Here is a 22,500-nt window from a genome sequence, read left to right on the forward strand (position 1 = left end):
GCTTTCACCTTTCTCTCTTTGTCTCTTTGTCTCCCCTCTCTCTCTCCATCTTTCTTCCTCTATTTGGTGACGTGATAAGTCTGTGTTTGGCTCTATATTTATACAGTGTATAGGTTACTGTATTTATACAGTATATAGGTTACTCATAAGTTCTTACACAGATTCAAAAGTCCACAGTTCCCATGATGCACCCGGACACAGAACCCCCCCCCACACACATACTCACGTTTGTGTCTCAGAGTGAAATTGCTATGGGCATATCAATTATCAAAAGCAGCAGCACTGTAACCAGTGTGTTAGTTTTCCACCACTAGCAGGTCTCTCTCTGTGACAGCTGATATAGCCCTTTGTTTTTACTCCAGTAGCATGCACCTTGGCTTTTACAAACACACACGCCTCTCTCCCATGCCTTCCATACCTGCATGTGTATCGGTGTTAGACTGTGTATCTGTGTTTGGTCTGAATGTGTGTTCAGTGCTGCTGAAACGGTTGTCTTCAGTAAATAGTGTTAGTGTCTTCTACTCCCTTCTACTTCCCCTTCTACTCCCTTCTACTCTCCCTCTACTCCCCTTCCACTCCCCTTCTACTCTCCCTCTACTCCCCTTCCACTCCCCTTCTACTCCCTTCTACTCCCTCTCTACTCCCCTTCCACTCCCCTTCTACTCTCCCTCTACTCCCCTTCCACTCCCCTTCTACTCAATTTCAATTCAATTCAAGGGCTTTATTGGCATGGGAAACATGTGTTAACATTGCCAAAGCAAGTAAGGTAGATAATATATCAAGTGAATATATAAAGTGAAATAAACAATAAAAATTAACAGTAAACATTAAACATACAGAAGTTTCAAAACAATAAAGACATTACAAATGTCATATTATATATATACAGTGTTTTAACAATGTACAAATGGTAAAGGACACAAGATAAAATAAATAAGCATAAATATGGGTTGTATTTACAATGGTGTGTGCTCTTCACTGGTTGCCCTTTTCTCGTGGCAACAGGTCACAAATCTTGCTGCTGTGATGGCACACTGTGGAATTTCACCCAGTAGATATGGGAGTTTATCAAAATTGGATTTGTTTTTGAATTCTTTGTGGATCTGTGTAATCTGAGGGAAATATGTCTCTCTAATATCATACATTGGGCAGGAGGTTAGGAAGTGCAGCAGTGAGCACATAGCCTGTCTTCTATTGAAAGCCATGTCTGCCTACGGCGGCCTTTCTCAATAGCAAGGCTATGCTCACTGAGTCTGTACATAGTCAAAGCTTTCCTTAAATTTGGGTCAGTCACAGTGGTCAGGTATTCTGCCGCTGTGTACTCTCTGTGTAGGGCCAAATAGCATTCTAGTTTGCTCTGTTTGTTTGTTAATTCTTTCCAATGTGTCAAGTAATTATCTTTTTGTTTTCTCATGATTTGGTTGGGTCTAATTGTGCTGTTGTCCTGGGGCTCTGTAGGGTGTGTTTGTGTTTGTGAACAGAGCCCCAGGACCAGCTTGCTTAGGGGACTCTTCTCCAGGTTCATCTCTCTGTAGGTGATGGCTTTGTTGTGGAAGGTTTGGGAATCGCTTCCTTTTAAGTGGTTATAGAATTTAACGGCTATTTTCTGGATTTTGATAATTAGTGGTTATCGGCCTAATTCTGCTCTGCATGCATTATTTGGTGTTCTACGTTGTACACTGAGGATATTTTTGCAGAATTCTGCGTGCAGAGTCTCAATTTGGTGTTTGTCCCATTTTGTGAAGTCTTGGTTGGTGAGCGGACCCCAGACCTCACAACCATAAAGGGCAATGGGCTCTATGACTGATTCAAGTATTTTTAGCCAAATCCTAATTGGTATGTTGAAATTTATGTTCCTTTTGATGGCATAGAATGCCCTTCTTGCCTTGTCTCTCAGATCGTTCACAGCTTTGTGGAAGTTACCTGTGGCACTGATGTTTAGGCCATGGTATGTATAGTTTTTTGTGTGCTCTAGGGCAACAGTGTCTAGATGGAATTTGTATTTGTGGTCCTGGTGACTGGATCTTTTTTGGAACACCATTATTTTGGTCTTACTGAGATTTACTGTTAGGGCCCAGGTCTGACAGAATCTGTGCATAAGATCTAGGTGCTGCTGTAGGCCCTCCTTAGTTGGTGACAGAAGCACCAGATCATCAGCAAACAGCAGACATTTGACTTCTAGTAGGGTGAGGCCGGGTGCTGCATACTTTTCTTGTGCCCGCGCCAATTCGTTTATACATTTGTTGAAGAGGGTGGGGCTTAAGCTGCATCCCTGTCTCACCCCACGACCCTGTGTGAAGAAATGTGTGTGTTTTTTGCCCATTTTACGCGCACACTTGTTGTTTGTGTACATGAATTTTATAATGTCGTATGTTTTACCCCCAACACCATTTTCCATCAGTTTGTATAGCAGACCCTCATGCCAAATTGAGTCGAAGGCTTTTTTGAAATCAACAAAGCATGAGAAGACTTTGCCTTTGTTTTGGTTTGTTTGGTTGTCAATTAGGGTGTGCAGGGTGAATACATGGTCTGTTGTACGGTAATTTGGTAAAAAGCCAATTTGACATTTGCTCAGTACATTGTTTTCAATGAGGAAATGTACGAGTCTACTGTTAATGATAATGCAGAGGATTTTCCCAAGGTTACTGTTGACGCATATTCCACGGTAGTTATTGGGGTCAAATTTGTCTCCACTTTTGTGGATTGGGCTGATCAGTCCTTGGTTCCAAATATTGGGGAAGATGCCAGAGCTAAGGATGATGTTAAAGAGTTTTAGTATAGCCAATTGGAATTTGTTGTCTGTATATTTGATCATTTCATTGAGGATACCATCGACACCACAGGCCTTTTTGGGTTGGAGGGTTTTTATTTTGTCCTGTAACTCATTCAACGTAATTGGAGAATCCAGTGGGTTCTGGTAGTCTTTAATAGTTGATTCTAAGATCTGTATTTGATCATGTATATGTTTTTGCTCTTTATTCTTTGTTATAGAGCCAAAAAGATTGGTGAAGTGGTTTACCCATACATCTCCATTTTGGATAGATAATTCCTTGTGTTGTTGTTTGTTTAGTGTTTTCCAATTTGCCCAGAAGTGGTAAGAGTCTATGGATTATTCAATTACATTGAGCTGATTTCTGACGTGCTGTTCCTTCTTTTTCCGTAGTGTATTGTTTTAGTGATTCACCGTAGTGGAGGCGTAGACTCAGGTTTTCCGGGTCTCAATGTTTTTGTTTGGTCAGGTTTCTCAATTTCTTTCTTAGATTTTTGCATTCTTCATCAAACCATTTGTCATTATTGTTAATTTTCTTCGGTTTTCTATTTGAGATTTTTAGATTTGATAGGGATGCTGAGAGGTCAAATATACTGTTAAGATTTTCTACTGCCAAGTTTACACCTTCACTATTACAGTGGAACGTTTTACCCAGTAAATTGTCTTAAAGGGATTGAATTTGTTGTTGCCTAATTGTTTTTTGGTAGGTTTCCAAACTGCATTCCTTCCACCTATAGCATTTCTTAATGTTACTCAGTTCCTTTGGCTTTGATGCCTCATGATTGAGTATTGCTCTGTTTAAGTAGACTGTGATTTTGCTGTGGTCTGATAGGGGTGTCAGTGGACTGACTGTGAACGCTCTGAGAGACTCTGGGTTGAGGTCAGTGATAAAGTATTCTACAGTACTACTGCCAAGAGATGAGCTGTAGGTGTACCTACCATAGGAATCCCCTCGAAGCCTACCATTGACTATGTACATACCCAGCGTGCGACAGAGCTGCAGGAGTTGTGACCTGTTTTTGTTGGTTGTATTGTCATAGTTGTGCCTAGGGGGGCATATGTGGGAGGGACCGCTGTCACCTCCAGGCAGGTATTTGTCCCCCTGTGTCCTGAGGGTGTCAGGTTCTTGTCCGGTTCTGGCATTTAGGTCGCCACAGACCAGTACATGTCCCTGGGCCTGGGAATGATTGATTTCCCCCTCCAGGATAGAGAAGCTGTCTTCATTAAAGTATGGGGATTCTAGTGGGGGGATATAGGTAGCACACAGGAGGAAATGTTTCTCTGTTAGGATCATTTCCTTTTGAATTTCTAGCCAAATGTAGAATGTTCCTGTTTTGATTAATTTAATGGAGTCAGTTAGGTCTGCTCTATACCAAATTAGCATACCCCCTGAGTCCCTTCCCTGTTTCACACCTGGTAGTTTGGTGGATGGGACTATCAGCTCTCTGTAACCTAGAGGGCAACCAGTGGGTCCGTCTCCTTTATATCATGTTTCTTGCAGGATGACAATGTCTGTATTACCGATTTCTTTGGTGAAGTCTGGGTTTCTGCTCTTTAGGCCAAAGGCAGATGACCTCAGGCCTTGGATATTCCAGGATGATATAGTGAAGGCTTTTTGTTCCATAGAGTGTCCAATGTTGTTGGTCGTGGTTTGTCCTCAGGCCAGTAAGTGTGAGCAGAGCCTGCTGAGCATCTGGTACATGCCATTGGCTTGAGCGAGTGTGAGAGTGGGGGTTGGGACTGTTTGCCCGCTCTATTACATCGGCGTATGTGTGGCTTCCATGTTTAGGCCCTCTTTGCGGGGGTGGGGTGCATGGGGTGGGCAGGAGTGGCATAGGTCTGATCTGAGGGGGCCTAAATGGGGTGTGGGCATGGTTGACGTGGGGGGGGGTATTGATTGGTTGGGGTGGGGGTGTGGATGTGTCTGGGGGTGCTGTGGTCTGGATGTAATTCCTCTTGGCGTGGGTCCTCTATGTGTAGGTCCAGGGGGGGTCCTGCAGGTCTGGGTGGGATGTCTATTGATCTGTTGCTCCTGTGTGAAGTGTTGGGGATATGTTTGAGAGCGATGTCCTTTAGAGTTCGGGCAAAGGTGGGCACTGCTGCCTTGTAGAGGTGGACCTGGTCATAGAGGCTGTTCAAGTCCAGGGTGGAGTGGTGGGCCAGGAAAACATTTGGTTTTGAGGCACAGTCACGAGAGATACTTGCGTTTACCCGCTGTATTGTGGCAGGGTGGAAGTCTTTTCGTGGTAGCAGGGTGGAGATAAACACATGTGCGTTTGGGAAAGTAGAAGAAGCTTTTTCAATCACTCCCTTCAGTGCTGTGGCCACCCTTTCCTGCTGTGTCCTCAGGTCGTTTGTGCCTGTGTGTATTATTATGTGGCTAGGTGAACCTAGTTGGTCCTCAGACAGAAGGTCGAGGGCACGCTGGGTGTTTGGACACCAGAGTTTAGACACACTGTGTTTGGGAAAAAGTTGTTTTTCTTCTATATATTTCCCATTTGAGTCCATAAGTAGTACAATCTGTGTCTTGTGTTTGTCCTCAGTGGGTGTGGGGGGGGTTGTCAGAAGGGCTATCAGGGTGGCTGACAGGGGGGGTGCTCAGAGGGGGTGAGAGCCGCTGGGCTTGGGGTTCTTCATTTGTCTGTTCTGCTGCGATGTCGACTCTATGGTCAGGGTCTGGTGTGGACTGTTCTGCTGTGGTGTCAAGACTTTTGTCGGTTGCTGAGGTGGGCTGTTCTGCTGGCTTCTCTGTGGGGGTGGACCCCTCTCTAGTGGGTTGTTCTCTGCCACACGCCGTCCCCCTCAACCTCTCCTCCGTCCCTCTCACCCTCTCCTCCATCCCCCTCAACCTCTCCTCCACCAGCAGTCTGATCCTCTCCTCTTGTGCTCTGTTCTTCTCTTGATCCTGCTCTTTCTCCTGTTGAAGTTGTCTCACCACTGTCCAGAGTGCAGATATGTCTCTCTCCACCTCCAGCACTCTGGGTCTGGTTGAGGGGGGTGTTGTTGTGCTGGACTGTTGTCTGGGTCTGGTTAAGAGAGTGTTGTTGTGCTGGACTGTTGTCTGGGTCTGTGCTGACTGATGTGTAATCACCTGCTGTTCCAGCTCCACCTGCCTTACCTCCAGCTGGGTAAATGTATCCTTCATTTCAATGAGGGGGTAGTACTCTGTGCTGGGAGGTTTACTTTCCACTTGGGGTTGCTCGTCAGTGGGGTTATATAATGAAGAGGTCTAGTCTGACCCGCCGCTGGGTGGGGGTATCTTTCTCAAGGGAGAGCTTCTCCTGCTGGGCTAATTCCTTGATTAGTTGAAAGTCCAGCTGAAACTGTTTGGCGTTGCCCTGTACCATTACTGTTCCAGACTTATAGAGATTTATATTAGCTGACTCAGAGTCATTGTTGTCTAGTATCCTAAGTTTCCACCCCTCGGTAACACCTCCCCTCTTAACAGAGGGGTAGTGTGCTAATATAGCACTGTACCATGCCAGGGGATGGTCTGTGTGGAAGATGTTCCTATTTTTATAATAGTCAGCAAAAATTATCTCCTGATTTTCCATAAGGAGCTTCATTTTGTAATATTTTCTTGCCTTATCATTCTTTACATAGACCGGGTACTGTATTTGAATGACCTCTGAACAGCGGGAGGCAGATTCTAAGGTCGGTCCATTTGGTTGGAGTAGACTGTTCGACTCTCCTGCCATTGTTGGGAAAGGGCTTTGACACCTCTCACTTGACACGTGAGAGGTCCTTATAAAATAATATAATGTATTTTTCTTCTTGGCTTTTGGAAATAAAATATAGCTTCAGACTAAACATTTCTCTCTCAGTTCCAGGTTGGATGGTTTTTCCAAGTTTTTGTTGTTTTCCAGAGCGTTTGCTGTGTAGCGTTGGAATAATAATCTTTGGCAGTTGTAAACCTTCCAGGTGATTCCATAATTCTGTTCAAAATCAGGTTGTAGGTTATTATTTGGAGTGGTTATGTTAAAGTTATTTTGTGGAGGGTAGCATCCTATATATGTCCCTGACAAAAAAATGAAGTTTATCCAACTCTAAATCTATATTTTTTTAGGAACATGCTGAAACATGCAGGAGCTCATCTGGTGATGACTACTGTGTCTCCTCTACTCCCTTATCCACCCTCTACTCCCGTATCCACCCTCTACTCCCTTATCCACCCTTCTACTCCCTTATCCACCCTCTACTCCCTTATCCACCCTTCTACTCCCTTATCCACCCTCTACTCCCTTATCCACCCTTCTACTCCCTTATCCACCCTCTACTCCCTTATCCACCTTCTACTCCCTTATCCACCCTTCTACTCCCTTATCCACCCTCTACTCCCTTATCCACCCTCTACTCCCTTATCCACCCTTCTACTCCCTTATCCACCCTCTACTCCCTTATCCACCTTCTACTCCCTTATCCACCCTTCTACTCCCTTATCCACCCTCTACTCCCTTATCCACCCTTCTACTCCCTTATCCACCCTTCTACTCCCTTATCCACCCTTCTACTCCCTTATCCACCCTCTACTCCCTTATCCACCCTTCTACTCCCTTATCCACCCTCTACTCCCTTATCCACCCTCTACTCCCTTATACACCCTTCTACTCCCTTATACACCCTTCTACTCCCTTATCCACCCTTCTACTCCCTTATCCACCCTTCTACTCCCTTATCCACCCTTCTACTCCCTTATCCACCCTTCTACTCCCTTATCCACCCTTCTACTCCCTTATCCACCCTTCTACTCCCTTATCCACCCTTCTACTCCATTATCCACCCTTCTACTCCATTATACACCCTTCTACTCCCTTATCCACCCTTCTAATCCCTTATCCACCCTTCTACTCCCTTATACACCCTTCTACACCCTTATCCACCCTTCTACTCCCTTATCCACCCTTCTACTCCCTTATCTACCCTCCTACTCCCTTATACACCCTTCTACTCCCTTATCCACCCTTCTACTCCCTTCAACACCCCCTTCTACTCCCCCTTCTACAACCCTTCTACTCCCCCTTCTACAACCCTTCTACTCCCTCTTCTACTCCAATCCTCCTTATGACAACAGTATCTCTGAGAGGGTGGTGAAGACAAGGGGGATGGGGAGGAGGGTTGATGGGAGCAGAAGATGTCTGTCAGTATGACTAGTCCTGACATAGGGCTCAAAACCAATGCATCACTACTCTCACTACTTATGGTGATAGAGAGAGCAGGCGGCATTGCTTTTTAGGATCTTATTTATCCATTTATTAGGTTTATTTTCAGAAGGCCAGAATATAAATTACCCGCCAACATCGCCGCTGACAGGACATGAGACACAAGCACGCACCTACACACACGCACGCACGCACGCACGCACGCACGCACGCACGCACGCACGCACGCACGCACACACACACGCACACACACACACACACACACACACACACACACACACACACACACACACACACACACACACACACACACACACACACACACACACACACACACACACACACACACACACACACACACACACACACACAGTAGTTCACAAGCCAGCGTGGCAAATATTTGTCCGTATGTAGAGGAACTTGTGGATTGGTAGCAGGGTAAACAGGTCAGTCAGTCTGAATATGTAATAATGTATACACACAGAGCAGGCGCTGGTTGAGAAGCTGTTTACAGTAGCTGAGAGTTCTCTTATGGGATAATTTGTCACTGTCAGCTCTCTTTGCTTATGGGTTGTTCCACAAAAAGAGTTACTTTTGTGTAGAAATAGTGCAACAATATTTAATTTTAAAAGCAAGTCCACCACTTCTTAACTTCATTCCCCTTATCTTGGAGCGGCAGGGTAGCCCGGTGGTTAGAGCGTGTGACTAGTAACCGGAAGGTTGCGAGTTCAAACCCCCGAGCTGACAAGGTACAAATCTGTTGTTCTGCCCCTGAACAGGTAGTTAACACACTGTTCCAAGGCCGTCATTGAAAATAAGAATTTGTTCTTAACTGACTTGCCTGGTAAAATAAAAAATCTTCAGCACAATACCAGTGTCTCTTTATGTGAACATTGAAAAGTGGTGTGTACCCATGAAAAGTGGTGGATGACATTAAAAGTTCAACCATTTTCATTTGCAGTGTCGTGGGGAGCAAGAAGATCCCCCTCCGTCTGGCTATAAACTCATTACAGGTTTTGAAAATCGCTGTTTTTATTTGAATCCTACCCTGTGATGGCACATGGAAGCATTTTTTCTCTTTTTAATCGCATATCATAGAAACGTGCCATTTTCACATATGTAGACACTGGTATTGTGATGGAGATAATGAAAATAGGATTAAAAGTGGCAGAATTGTCCTTTTCAATGAAGTGTCATTTGATATAGACCATATGGAGAATTCAATATATCAGAATAAAGCCTTGGTAAAGTGGCTATATTCAGCATTTTGACATGTCCCACCATCAACCCTGTGTCACTTCTACCATGATCTCAACTCACTTCATCTGAACATTTCCTGAAGTTTCACCATCATTGTAAAGCCCTAGTTATTCTGTTACCTTGAGGAAGTCATTTCTGAATATTATTATTTATTTAATGTGATTAGTTGTTAATTTATGTTTCATGAACTGAACTCTCATTTTAATATTGTGAAAATATTATATTCTTTATAATATCCTTTAAAAAAAAATATTCAACAGAAACATTGGACATATAATAGTCAAATCATAGTGTTACCCAGAGATAGACAGGCTAGAATAACACATCAACCCTGTTACCCAGAGATAGACAGGCTAGAATAACACATCAACCCTGTTACCCAGAGATAGACAGGCTAGAATAACACATCAACCCTGTTACCCAGAAATAGACAGGCTAGAATAACACATCAACCCTGTTACCCAGAGATAGACAGGCTAGAATAACACATCAACCCTGTTACCCAGAGATAGACAGGCTAGAATAACACATCAACCCTGTTACCCAGAAATAGACAGGCTAGAATAACACATCAACCCTGTTACCCAGAGATAGACAACCTAGAATAACACATCAACCCTGTTACCCAGAGATAGACAGGCTAGAATAACACATCAACCCTGTTACCCAGAGATAGACAGGCTAGAATAACACATCAACCCTGTTACCCAGAGATAGACAGGCTAGAATAACACATCAACCCTGTTACCCAGAAATAGACAGGCTAGAATAACACATCAACCCTGTTACCCAGAGATAGACAGGCTAGAATAACACATCAACCCTGTTACCCAGAGATAGACAGGCTAGAATAACACATCAACCCTGTTACCCAGAAATAGACAGGCTAGAATAACACATCAACCCTGTTACCCAGAGATAGACAGGCTAGAATAACACATCAACCCTGTTACCCAGAGATAGACAGGCTAGAATAACACATCAACCCTGTTACCCAGAGATAGACAGGCTAGAATAACACATCAACCCTGTTACCCAGAGATAGACAGGCTAGAATAACACGACAACCCTGTTACCCAGAGATAGACAGGCTAGAATAACACATCAACCCTGTTACCCAGAGATAGACAGGCTAGAATAACACATCAACCCTGTTACCCAGAGATAGACAGGCTAGAATAACACATCAACCCTGTTACCCAGAGATAGACAGGCTAGAATAACACATCAACCCTGTTACACAGGATCTTACGTTTTTGTAAATAATATTTCCTATGACCGAAAACAGCTTCTGGACATCAGAACAGTGATCACTAACATGGATTTGGATGAAGAATACTACTTCAACGACTTGGCAGCTGTGGATGTTTTGCTCATTCCGGACCATACTGTAATCCCTGAGACTGGAAAGAGACGGCGCAAGAGAGGCAATCAAGCTCCTCTATGTCGGCAAATTAACAAACCGTCTCTACTCTCCGTTCTACTAGTAAAAGTACAATCACAAGAGAATAAACTGGATAAGCTCAGTTCGAGACTATCCTATCAAAGGGACCTGAAGAACTGTAATATCCTATGTTTCTCTGAGTCGTGACTGAACAAGGATATGGATAATATACATTTAGTTGGTTTTTCTATGCATCGTCAAGACCGGACGGCAGCTCTGGGTTAAAGAACAGCTGGTCAGTGATCTCTAATGTTAAAGAAGTCTCTAGGTTTCGCCTGAGTTAGAATATCTCCTGATAAGCTGCAGAACATACTATTTCCTAGAGAATTTGCATCTATATTTTTCGTAGCTGTCTATTTTCCACCAAAAACCAATGCTGGCACTAAGACCAATCTCAAATGAGTTGTATAGTGCCATAAGCAGACAAGAGAGGCAGTGGCCGGTGATTTAAAAAAATAATGGAATCTTTACTCCACACACAGAAATGCATACAAAGCTCCCCCTCACCCTCCATTTGGTAAATCTGACCATAACTCTATCCTCCTGATTCCTGCTTACAAGCTAAACTCAAATTGAAGTCATCTGATGACATAGATGCTAAACTAAAGGAATGTTTCGCTACCACAGACTGGAATATTTTTTGGGATTCATCCAATATCATTGAGGAGTTTACCACATCAGTCACCAGGTTCAATAATACGTGCATCAGCGACATCCTCCCCACAGTGACCGTTTGTACATATCCCAACCAGAAGCCATGGATTACAGGCAACATACGCACTGAGCTAAAGGATAGAGCTGCCGCTTTCAAGGGGCGGGACACTAATCCAGACACTTAAATGATATCCCGCTACGTCCTCCAACAAACCGTCAAAAGATCAATAAACGACTAAGGTCGAAACCTACTTCGCCAGCGCTGATGCTCATGGATGTGGCAGGGCTTGCAAACCATCACGAATTACAAAAGGATACCCAGCCGCGAGTTGCCTAATGACGCAAGTCGAGCATACAAGACATATTTCTTCTATGCTCGCTTCGAGGCAAGTAACGCTGAATCATGCATGAGAGCACCAGCTATACCGGACGACCGTATAATCTTGCTCCACAAGGCCACGTGGTCAGAAGGATTAACAAGACATGTACTCTGAGCATGCGCTGACCAGCTGGCAAGTGTCTTCACTGACATTTTCAAACTCTCCCTGATCCACTCTGTAATAAATACATGTTTCAAGCAGACCACCATAATCTCTGTGCCCAAGAACGCCTAGGGAAACGACATTCACCCTGTAGCACTTACATCTGTAGCCATGAAATGCTTTGAAAGGCTGGCCATGGATCACATTAACTCCATCATCCCAGACACCTTGGACCCACTCCAATTCTCATAACGCCCCAACAGACCCACAGATGATGCAATCTCTATTGTACTCCACACTGCCCTCTCCCAGCTGAACAAGCGGAACACCTACGTGAGAATGCTGTTCATTGGTGTTGAACACTGAGTCATAGTGCTCGTCATAGTGCTCATCACTAAGCTCAGGACCCTGGGACTTGAACACCTTCCACTGCAACTAGTTCCTGGGCTTCCTAACGGGCCAACCCCAGGTGGTGAGGGTAGAAACAACACGGGAGCCCCTCAGGGGTGCGTGCTTAGTCCCTTCCTGTTCAACAACAACATCTCCCTCAATGTCAGCAAGACAAAGGAGCCGATGGACTACAAGAAACGGAGAGTCGAGCAAGCCCCATCCACATTGATGGGCTGTAGGGAAGCGTGTTGAGAGCTTCAAGTTAATCTGTGTCCACATCACAAATTATCATGGTCCAAACACACTAACACAGTCATATAGAAGGCACGAGAAGGCCTCTTCCCCCTCAGGAGGCTAAAAAGATTCGGGAAGGGCCCTCAGATCCTCAGAAAGTTCTACAGCTACTCCAATGAGAGCATCTTAACTCGCTACATCACCGCTTGGTATGGCAACTGCTCGGCATCAAAGGCGCAATAGAGGGTGGTGTTTTTTGCCCAGTACATCACTGGGGCTGAGCTCCCTGCCAACTGGATAATGGGCGGTGTCAGAGGAAGTCTTTAAGTATTGTCAAAGACTCCAGACACCCAAGTCATAGACTGTTCTCTCTCTCTCTCTCTCTCTCTCTCTCTGTGTGTGTGTGTGTGTGTGTGTGTGTGTGTGTGTGTGTGTGTGTGTGTGTGTGTGTGTGTGTGTGTGTGTGTGTGTGTGTGTGTGTGTGTGTGTGTGTGTGTGTGTGTGTGTGTGTGTGTGTGTGTGTGTGTGTGTGTGCGCGCACGTGCGGATCTCAGTTGTAGGGTATATTATTGGGAGTATGTCTCCTCTATAGAGTATAAACACACAGAAACCAACCCAGGTAATTCATGGGTTAGCTCTGTAATCAGCTCCTTTACACTACACACTTCTGATGACAGATTTACACACCAGCACAGTGTGAGTGTTTGTTTGTGTGTGTGTGTGTGTGTTTGCATGCTGAGAGATTTACACAAGTAGTGTCTCTTTGCCACCTGTCAAGTCTCATCTTGTCTCTTTCGTCTCCATAACTAGGCAAGTCAGTTAAGAACAGATTCTTATTTACAATGACGGCCTATACCGGCCAAACCCGGACGACTGGGCCAATTGTGCGCCGCCCTATGGGAGTCCCAATCATGGCCGGTTGTGATACAGCCTGGATTCGAACCAGGGTGTCTGTAGTGATGCCTCTAGCACTGAGATGCAGTGCCTTAGACCACCTGGGAGTCCCATGTTTAAATATACTCTCCACCTGCCTGGGAGCCCCATGTTTCAATAGACTCTCCACCTGGGAGACCCATGTTTCAATAGACTCTCCACCTGGGAGACCCATGTTTCAATAGACTCTCCACCTGGGAGACCCATGTTTCAATAGACTCTCCACCTGGGAGACCCATGTTTCACTAGACTCTCCACCTGGGAGCCCCATGTTTCACTAGACTCTCCACCTGGGAGCCCCATGTTTCACTAGACTCTCCACCTGGGAGACCCATGTTTCAATAGACTCTCCACCTGGGAGCCCCATGTTTCAATAGACTCTCCACATGGGAGCCCCATGTTTCAATAGACTCTCCACATGGGAGCCCCATGTTTCAATAGACTCTCCACCTGGGAGACCCATGTTTCAATAGACTCTCCACCTGGGAGACCCATGTGTCACTAGACTCTCCATGACGCAACACAACATACATTATGTAATGTTTTTGTGGATCAGTTTACAGTTTGTCTTAGCATGCACTTTCTTAGAATCTTATTCTCTCTCTCTTTGAAGGCAAGTGAAGTGTCCAAACATCCTTAAACAGATGGTTTCAGGGGAGAGGAGGCCAGATGGACAGACTGACGGACATCCACACTCCATCTCACAGGTGTGTCTATGTGTGTTTGTGGGAGTGTGTGTAGGGCTGTACTGAGGGGTTAATATGCTCCGACTCCTGATCATGCCACTATTCCCAGGCACTGGATAAAGTACAGTACCCTTCCCTGCCAGCGTAGACTGACTCTGTTACACTTCTCTCTCGAATCTCTCCCCCTGCTCTAGGTTACACCCCCCCCTCTCTCTCTCTCACCCCTCTCTCTCTCTCTCACCCCCTCTCTGTCTTTCTCTCTCCCTCCTCTCTGGGGTGGGATGGGGACTCTCTGTGTCTCTCTCTTTCCCCCTCTCTCTGTCTCTCTCAGTCTCTCACACCCCCTCTCTGCCTCTTACTCACTCTCACCCTGCCTCTCTCTCTCTACCCTCTTTCTGACTCTCTCTCCCCCTCTATCTCTCTCACCCACTCTCCCCCTCTCTCTCACCCCCCTTGCTCTCTCCCCCTCTCTCTCTGTATCTCTCTCCCCCCACCCTCTCTCTATCTCACCCCCTCTCTCTATCTCACCCCCTCTCTCTCCTCCTCTCCCTCTCTCCCCCTCTCTATCCCCCTTTTCTCTCTCCATCCTCTCTCTCCCCCACCCTCTATCTCACCCGCTCTTTCTCTCTCCTCCTCTCTCTCTCCCCACCCCTATCTCATCTCACCCCCTCTCTCTATCTCACCCCCTCTCTCTCTCCTCCTCTCCCCTCTCTCTCTCTCCCCCTCTCTATCCCCCTTTTTCTCTCTCCATCCCCTCTCTCCCTCCCCCTCTCTCTCTCTCCCTCCGCTCTTTCTGTCTCCTTTTCTCACCCCCTCCCTTACCCCATCCCTCTTTCTCCCCCTCTCCCCCCACCCCTCTTTCTCTCCCCCTTCTATCTCTCTCCATCTCTCCCTCTCTCTCTCGCCTCTCTCTCTCTCTCTCTCTCTCTCTCTCTCTCTCTCTCTCTCTCTCTCTCTCTCTCTCTCTCTCTCTCTCTCTCTCTCTCTCTCTCTCTCTCTCTCTCTCTCTCTCTCTCTCTCTCTCCCTCTGTCTCTTTTTCTCTCCCCCTCTCTCTCGCCTCTCTCTCTCTCTCTCTCTCTCTCTCTCTCTCTCTCTCTCTCTCTCTCTCTCTCTCTCTCTCTCTCTCTCTCTCTCTGTCTCTCTCCCTCTCTCTCTGTCTCTCTCCCCCTTTCTCTCTCTCTCTCTCTCCCTCTCTCTCTCTTTCTCTCTCTGTCTCTCTTTCTCTCTCTCCTCTCTCTCTCCCTCCCCTCTCTCTCTGTCTTTCTCTCTTCCCCTTTCTCTGTCTTCTCTCTCTCTCCTTCTCTCTCTCCCGCTCTCTTTCTCTCTCTCCTCCTCTCTCTCTCCTCAATCTATCTCTCTCCATCTCTCTCTCCCCCTTTCTCTATCTATCTCTCTCTCTCTCTCTCTCTCTCTCTCTCCCAATCTCTCTCTCTTCTCTCTCCCCTTTCTCTCTCTCCCCCTTTCTCTATCCATCTTTCCCTCTTTCCCTCTTTCTCTCTCTCTCTCTCTCTCTCTCTCTCTCTCTCTCTCTCTCTCTCTCTCTCTCTCTCTCTCTCTCTCTCTCTCTCTCTCTCTCTCTCTCTCTCTCTTCTCTCTCTCCCCCTCTTTCTCTCTCCATCTCTCTCTCCCCCTTTCTCTCTCTCTCTCCCTCTCTATCTCTCTCCATTTCTCTCTCTCCCCCTTTCTCTATACCCCCCTCTCTCTCTCTCTCCCTCTGTCTCTCTTTCTCCCCCTCTTTCCCCCTTTCTCTATCCCTCTCTCTCTCCCCCCCTCTCTCTCTCCCTTTCCCCTCTCTCTCTCCCTCTCCTCTCTCTCTCCCTCTCCTCTCTCTCTCTCTCTCCCTCTGTCTCTCTTTCTCTCTTTTGGATGTCTGGCATCCACACATTATCGGGGGTTATTTCCCCCCCAAAACACTTCCTCTGTTCTTTAATGTACACAAATGTTGCGCTCACCTGGGAGAGGAGTCCCAGTCTGAGGGAGGGAACGTTGACACGGTATAGATGGAAGGAGTGTAGACAGATGAAAGACTTCCTCGTTGTAGTTTAGAAAAACTCATGTGGCAGTTGCTGAGGAAGCCCGGTGCTGACCAATACTAATGTTCTACCACCTGAGTAACGGCACCTCTTACAGAATACAAGCTGTACATTTTTTTCTCCGAAATGAAAAAAGAGTAGGAGGGTTTTTATAGTTGCTTTGTTTGTTACGCATGATGCCTAAACATAACAAGCTGCACTTGTATGGTAACTCATGTATAGTGGTGTTTCTCAGTAGCCCTCATGTCTTACTGTCTCACTGCACGCTGGGATTGAGTTGGAGCCACCAGGCTTTAAAGGCCCCTATTCCTCGCTCTCTCGCTCACTCTCTCTCTCAATCTCTGGTCCCATCAGGAACACAGCACGCTCTGAGGGTAAACACAAACAAACACTTCCTTTGTGGTTTATCCAGCCGCTGAAAGGTACCCAGCTGAGTTTATATGGGGGAGCGATAGCATCGCTCTGTGATCGTCTCCATCTCACCGTGCTGCACATCTCCCACATCCCTCATATTGCATTCACTCAACTCTGATCTCCCCGCCCTTACCCACAACAATCACACTCCATAACCATTTCTACTTTATTCTTCATCCAGACTATAACAAAAGAAACGTGGTCACTGACACGATCCTGGAGAGGTAAGGGGTGCTGTTTTTTTTATTCCAGCATAGCATCAACACACCTGATTCAGCTCGTCAAGGGCTTGATGACTAGTTGAAGTCACTTTAATGTCATTCATCATCTACTGTGCTGGAGATGTAGAGCGATGGAAACAGAGAGGTAGAGAGATAGATGTAGAGAGATAGATACAGAGAGATGGATACAGAGAGGTAGAGAGATAGATGTAGAGAGATAGATACAGAGAGATAGATACAGAGAGGTAGAGAGATAGATGTAGAGAGATAGATACAGAGAGGTAGAGAGATAGATGTAGAGAGATAGATACAGAGAGATGGATACAGAGAGGTAGAGAGATAGATGTAGAGAGATAGATACAGAGAGATAGATACAGAGAGGTAGAGAGATAGATGTAGAGAGATAGATACAGAGAGATAGATACAGAGAGGTAGAGAGATAGATACAGAGAGGTAGAGAGATAGATACAGAGAGGTAGAGAGATAGATACAGAGAGATAGATACAGAGAGGTAGAGAGATAGATACAGAGAGATAGATACAGAGAGGTAGAGAGATAGATACAGAGAGATAGATACAGAGAGGTAGAGAGATAGATACAGAGAGATAGATACAGAGAGGTAGAGAGATAGATACAGAGAGGTAGAGAGATAGATACAGAGAGATAGATACAGAGAGGTAGAGAGATAGATACAGAGAGATAGATACAGAGAGGTAGAGAGATAGATACAGAGAGGTAGAGAGATAGATACAGAGAGATAGATACAGAGAGGTAGAGAGATAGATACAGAGAGGTAGAGAGATAGATACGGAGAGGTAGAGAGATGGAAACAGAGAGGTAGAGAGATAGGTACGGAGAGGTAGAGAGAGAGGAAGATGGATACATAGAGGTAGAAAGATGGATACAGAGAGGGAGAGAAGGAGAAAGATGGATACAGAGAGGACGAGAAGGAGGAAGATGGATACAGAGAGGACGAGAAGGAGGAACATGGATACAGAGAGGACGAGAAGGAGGAAGATGGATACAGAGAGGTAGATAGATTGATACAGAGAGGTAGAGAAGGAGAAAGATGGATACAGAGAGGGAGAGAAGGAGGAAGATGGATACAGAGAGGTAGAGGAGGAGGAAGATGGATTCAGAGAGGTAGAGAAGGAGGAAGATGGATACAGAGAGGTAGATAGGGAGAAAGATTGATACAGAGAGGTAGAGAAGGAGGAAGATGGATTCAGAGAGGTAGAGAGGGAGAAAGATTGATACAGAGAGGTAGAGAAGTAGAAAGATGGATACAGAGAGGTAGAGAGGGAGAAAGATTGATACAGAGAGGTAGAGAAGGAGGAAGATGGATTCAGAGAGTTAGAAAGCTGGATACAGAGAGGTAGAGAAGGAGGAAGATGGATGCAGAGAGGTAGAGAAGGAGGAGGATGGATACAGAGAGGGGGAGAGGGAGAAAGATGGATACAGAGAGGTAGAGGAGGAGGAAGATGGATGCAGAGAGGTAGAGAAGGAGGAGGATGGATACAGAGAGGTGGAGAGGGAGAAAGATGGATACAGAGAGGTAGAGAAGGAGAAAGGTTGATACAGAGAGGTAGAGAGGGAGAAAGATTGATACAGAGAGGTAGAGAAGGAGGAAGATGGATACATAGAGGTAGAGGAGGAGGAAGATGGATTCAGAGAGGTAGAAAGATTGATACAGAGAGGTAGAGAGGGAGAAAGATCGATACAGAGAGGTAGAGAAGGAGGAAGATGGATTCAGAGAGTTAGAAAGCTGGATACAGAGAGGCAGAGAGGGAGAAAGATGGATACAGAGAGGTAGAGAGGGAGAAAGATGGATACAGAGCAGTAGAAAGATGGATGCAGAGAGATTGAGAGGGAGAAAGATGGATGCAGAGAGATAGAAAGCTGGATACAGAGAGGGAGAAAGATGGATACAGAGAGGTAGAGAAGGAGGAAGATGGATACAGAGAGGTAGAGAGGGAGAAAGATCGATACAGAGAGGTAGAGAATGAGGAAGATGGATTCAGAGAGGTAGAAAGCTGGATACAGAGAGGTAGAGAGGGAGAAAGATGGATACAGAGAGGTAGAGAGGGAGAAAGATGGATACTGAGAGGGAGAGAAGGAGAAAGATGGATACTGAGAGGGAGAGAAGGAGGAGGATGGATACAGAGAGGTGGAGAGGGAGAAAGATGGATACAGAGAGGTAGATGAGGAGGAAGATGGATGCAGAGAGGTAGAGAAGGAGGAGGATGGATACAGAGAGGTGGAGAGGGAGAAAGATGGATACAGAGAGGTAGAGAAGGAGAAAGGTTGATACAGAGAGGTAGAGAGGGAGAAAGATTGATACAGAGAGGTAGAGAAGGAGGAAGATGGATACATAGAGGTAGAGGAGGAGGAAGATGGATTCAGAGAGGTAGAACGATTGATACAGAGAGGTAGAGAGGGAGAAAGATCGATACAGAGAGGTAGAGAAGGAGGAAGATGGATTCAGAGAGTTAGAAAGCTGGATACAGAGAGGCAGAGAGGGAGAAAGATGGATACAGAGAGGTAGAGAGGGAGAAAGATGGATACAGAGCAGTAGAAAGATGGATGCAGAGAGATAGAGAGGGAGAAAGATGGATGCAGAGAGATAGAAAGCTGGATACAGAGAGGGAGAAAGATGGATACAGAGAGGTAGAGAAGGAGGAAGATGGATACAGAGAGGTAGAGAGGGAGAAAGATCGATACAGAGAGGTAGAGAATGAGGAAGATGGATTCAGAGAGGTAGAAAGCTGGATACAGAGAGGTAGAGAGGGAGAAAGATGGATACAGAGAGGTAGAGAGGGAGAAAGATGGATACTGAGAGGGAGAGAAGGAGAAAGATGGATACTGAGAGGGAGAGAAGGAGGAGGATGGATACAGAGAGGTGGAGAGGGAGAAAGATGGATACAGAGAGGTAGATGAGGAGGAAGATGGATGCAGAGAGGTAGAGAAGGAGGAGGATGGATACAGAGAGGTGGAGAGGGAGAAAGATGGATACAGAGAGGTAGAGAAGGAGAAAGGTTGATACAGAGAGGTAGAGAGGGAGAAAGATTGATACAGAGAGGTAGAGAAGGAGGAAGATGGATACATAGAGGTAGAGGAGGAGGAAGATGGATTCAGAGAGGTAGAACGATTGATACAGAGAGGTAGAGAGGGAGAAAGATCGATACAGAGAGGTAGAGAAGGAGGAAGATGGATTCAGAGAGTTAGAAAGCTGGATACAGAGAGGCAGAGAGGGAGAAAGATGGATACAGAGAGGTAGAGAGGGAGAAAGATGGATACAGAGAGGTAGAGAAGGAGGAAGATGGATACAGAGAGGTAGAGAGGGAGAAAGATCGATACAGAGAGGTAGAGAAGGAGGAAGATGGATTCAGAGAGGTAGAAAGCTGGATACAGAGAGGTAGAGAGGGAGAAAGATTGATACAGAGAGGTAGAGAGGGAGAAAGATGGATGCAGAGAGATAGAAAGATGGATACAGAGAGGTAGAGAGGGACACAGATGGATACTGAGAGGGAGAGAAGGAGAAAGATGGATACTGAGAGGGAGAGAAGGAGAAAGATGGATACTGAGAGGGAGAGAAGGAGAAAGATGGATACTGAGAGGGAGAGAAGGAGAAAGATGGATACTGAGAGGGAGAGAAGGAGAATGATGGATACTGAGAGGGAGAGAAGGAGAAAGATGGATACTGAGAGGGAGAGAAGGAGAAAGATGGATACAGAGAGGGAGAGAAGGAGAATGATGGATACTGAGAGGGAGAGAAGGAGAAAGATGGATACTGAGAGGGAGAGAAGGAGAAAGATGGATACTGAGAGGGAGAGAAGGAGAAAGATGGATACTGAGAGGGAGAGAAGGAGAAAGATGGATACTGAGAGGGAGAGAAGGAGAATGATGGATACTGAGAGGGAGAGAAGGAGAAAGATGGATACTGAGAGGGAGAGAAGGAGAAAGATGGATACAGAGAGGGAGAGAAGGAGAATGATGGATACTGAGAGGGAGAGAAGGAGAATGATGGATACTGAGAGGGAGAGAAGGAGAAAGATGGATACTGAGAGGGACGGTGAAAGAGACTAAGATTAGAAGCAGACAGTATGAGTTATTCTTTAAATGGAGAGAGGGAGAGGGCGCGTCTCTGTCTAGACCAGTATGTATGTGAAAGGTCTGTGTTTGAGTGAAGTCTGGGGATCTGAGGTGCTGAGCTGTGAACGCCGCGGTGGAAATGTGCATTTTCTCACTCTCCACTCGTTTATTTTAGTGATTATATTCCCTCCATCTCAAGCAGAGAGCTAGATTACATAATTAGACTGCCCTCAGGAGACCTGGGCCATGATTGGTCCTACTATACCAATTATCTTTCTCTCTCTCTCTCTCTTTCTCTCTCTCTCTTGCTCTCTCTCCCTCTCCCTCTCTTTCTCTCTGCTTCTTTTTCCCATCTCCATCAAACCTCTCTCTACCTGGTTGGGCTTCACACTTAGGGGTCTGGCAGTGATACCCCCTGTTCCTGTGCATGTGTGTGTGTCTCTCTGTTTCTGTGTGTCTGTCTCTCTGTTACTGTGTGTGTGTGTGTGTGTGTGTGTGTGTGTGTGTGTGTGTGTGTGTGTGTGTGTGTGTGTGTGTGTGTGTGTGTGTGTGTGTGTGTGTGTGTGTGTGTGTGTGTGTGTGTGTGTGTGTGTGTGTGTGTGTGTGTGTTACTGTGTGTGTGTGTTACTGTGTGTGTGTTACTGTGTGTGTGTTTCTGTTTGTGTGTTACTGTGTGTGTGTGTTACTGTGTGTGTGTGTGTTACTGTGTGTGTGCGTGTTACTGTGTGTGTGTGTGTGTGTGTGTGTGTTACTGTGTGTGTGTGTTACTGTGTGTGTGTGTGTTTCTGTGTGTGTGTTACTGTGTGTTACTGTGTGTGTGTGTGTGTGTTTCTGTGTGTGTGTGTTTCTGTGTGTGTATTACTGTGTGTGTGTTACTGTGTGTGTGTTACTGTGTGTGTATTACTGTGTGCGTTACTGTGTGTGCGTTTCTGTGTGTGTGTTTTTGTGTGTGTGTTTATGTGTGTGTGTTACTGTGTGTGTGTTACTGTGTGTGTATGTTACTGTGTGTGTGTTACTGTGTGTGTGTTACTGTGTGTGTGTGTTACTGTGTGTGTGTTTCTGTGTGTGTGTTTCTGTGTGTGTGTTACTGTGTGTGTGTTACTGTGTGTGTGTTACTGTGTTTGTGTTACTGTGTGTGTGTTACTGTGTGTGTGTGTTACTGTGTGTGTGTTACTGTGTGTGTGTTACTGTGTGTGTGTTACTGTGTGTGTGTTACTGTGTGTGTGTTACTGTGTGTGTGTTACTGTGTGTGTGTTACTGTGTGTCTCTCTGTGAGGTTGTAGCAGCGCCTGTTGATCCTACTGCATCAAGTTACTGCCAGCCTGTCACATTCAATTACTACTGATGGAGTGACAAACACTGACTGGCCCTAGAGGCTTCTGTCTGCGCGTGTGTGTGTGTGTGTGTGTGTGTGTGTGTGTGTGTGTGTGTGTGTGTGTGTGTGTGTGTGTGTGTGTGTGTGTGTGTGTGTGTGTGTGTGTGTGTGTGTGTGTGTGTGTGTGTGTGTGTGTGTGTGTGTGTGTGTGTGTGTGTGTGTCGCTAAACCCCAGCTGGGACCTGGCGTCAAGATGACCTACCAACCATCCAGCTCTTTGTTTGTTTTTTTGTTGCACTTTTGGACTCCGAGGTTACCTAACGAGTGGTGCTGTTTCTGCTGTGGTGAGGGTTGACCTCCACCGTCTGACACCGAGACTTAACCAACATATCATGTGGACTGTCAATCTCTC

The 22,500-nt window shown here is 45.8% G+C and overlaps 1 protein-coding gene across 5 annotated transcripts in view; it reads left to right on the plus strand.

Moving 5' to 3' along the window:
- LOC124045576 (ERC protein 2-like) overlaps positions 1–22,500 on the plus strand; it is a 629,643-nt gene that overhangs the window by 341,547 nt on the left and 265,596 nt on the right. For all 5 annotated transcript variants that reach the window (XM_046364959.1, XM_046364957.1, XM_046364960.1 and 2 more), the window contains one exon: positions 13,940–14,033. In XM_046364959.1, coding sequence (XP_046220915.1) covers positions 13,940–14,033 — 94 coding nt within the window. The remainder of the gene's footprint in view (positions 1–13,939; positions 14,034–22,500) is intronic.

Source organism: Oncorhynchus gorbuscha, linkage group LG10 (genome assembly GCF_021184085.1).
Source record: "Oncorhynchus gorbuscha isolate QuinsamMale2020 ecotype Even-year linkage group LG10, OgorEven_v1.0, whole genome shotgun sequence".
NCBI classification, from domain to species: domain Eukaryota; kingdom Metazoa; phylum Chordata; class Actinopteri; order Salmoniformes; family Salmonidae; genus Oncorhynchus; species Oncorhynchus gorbuscha.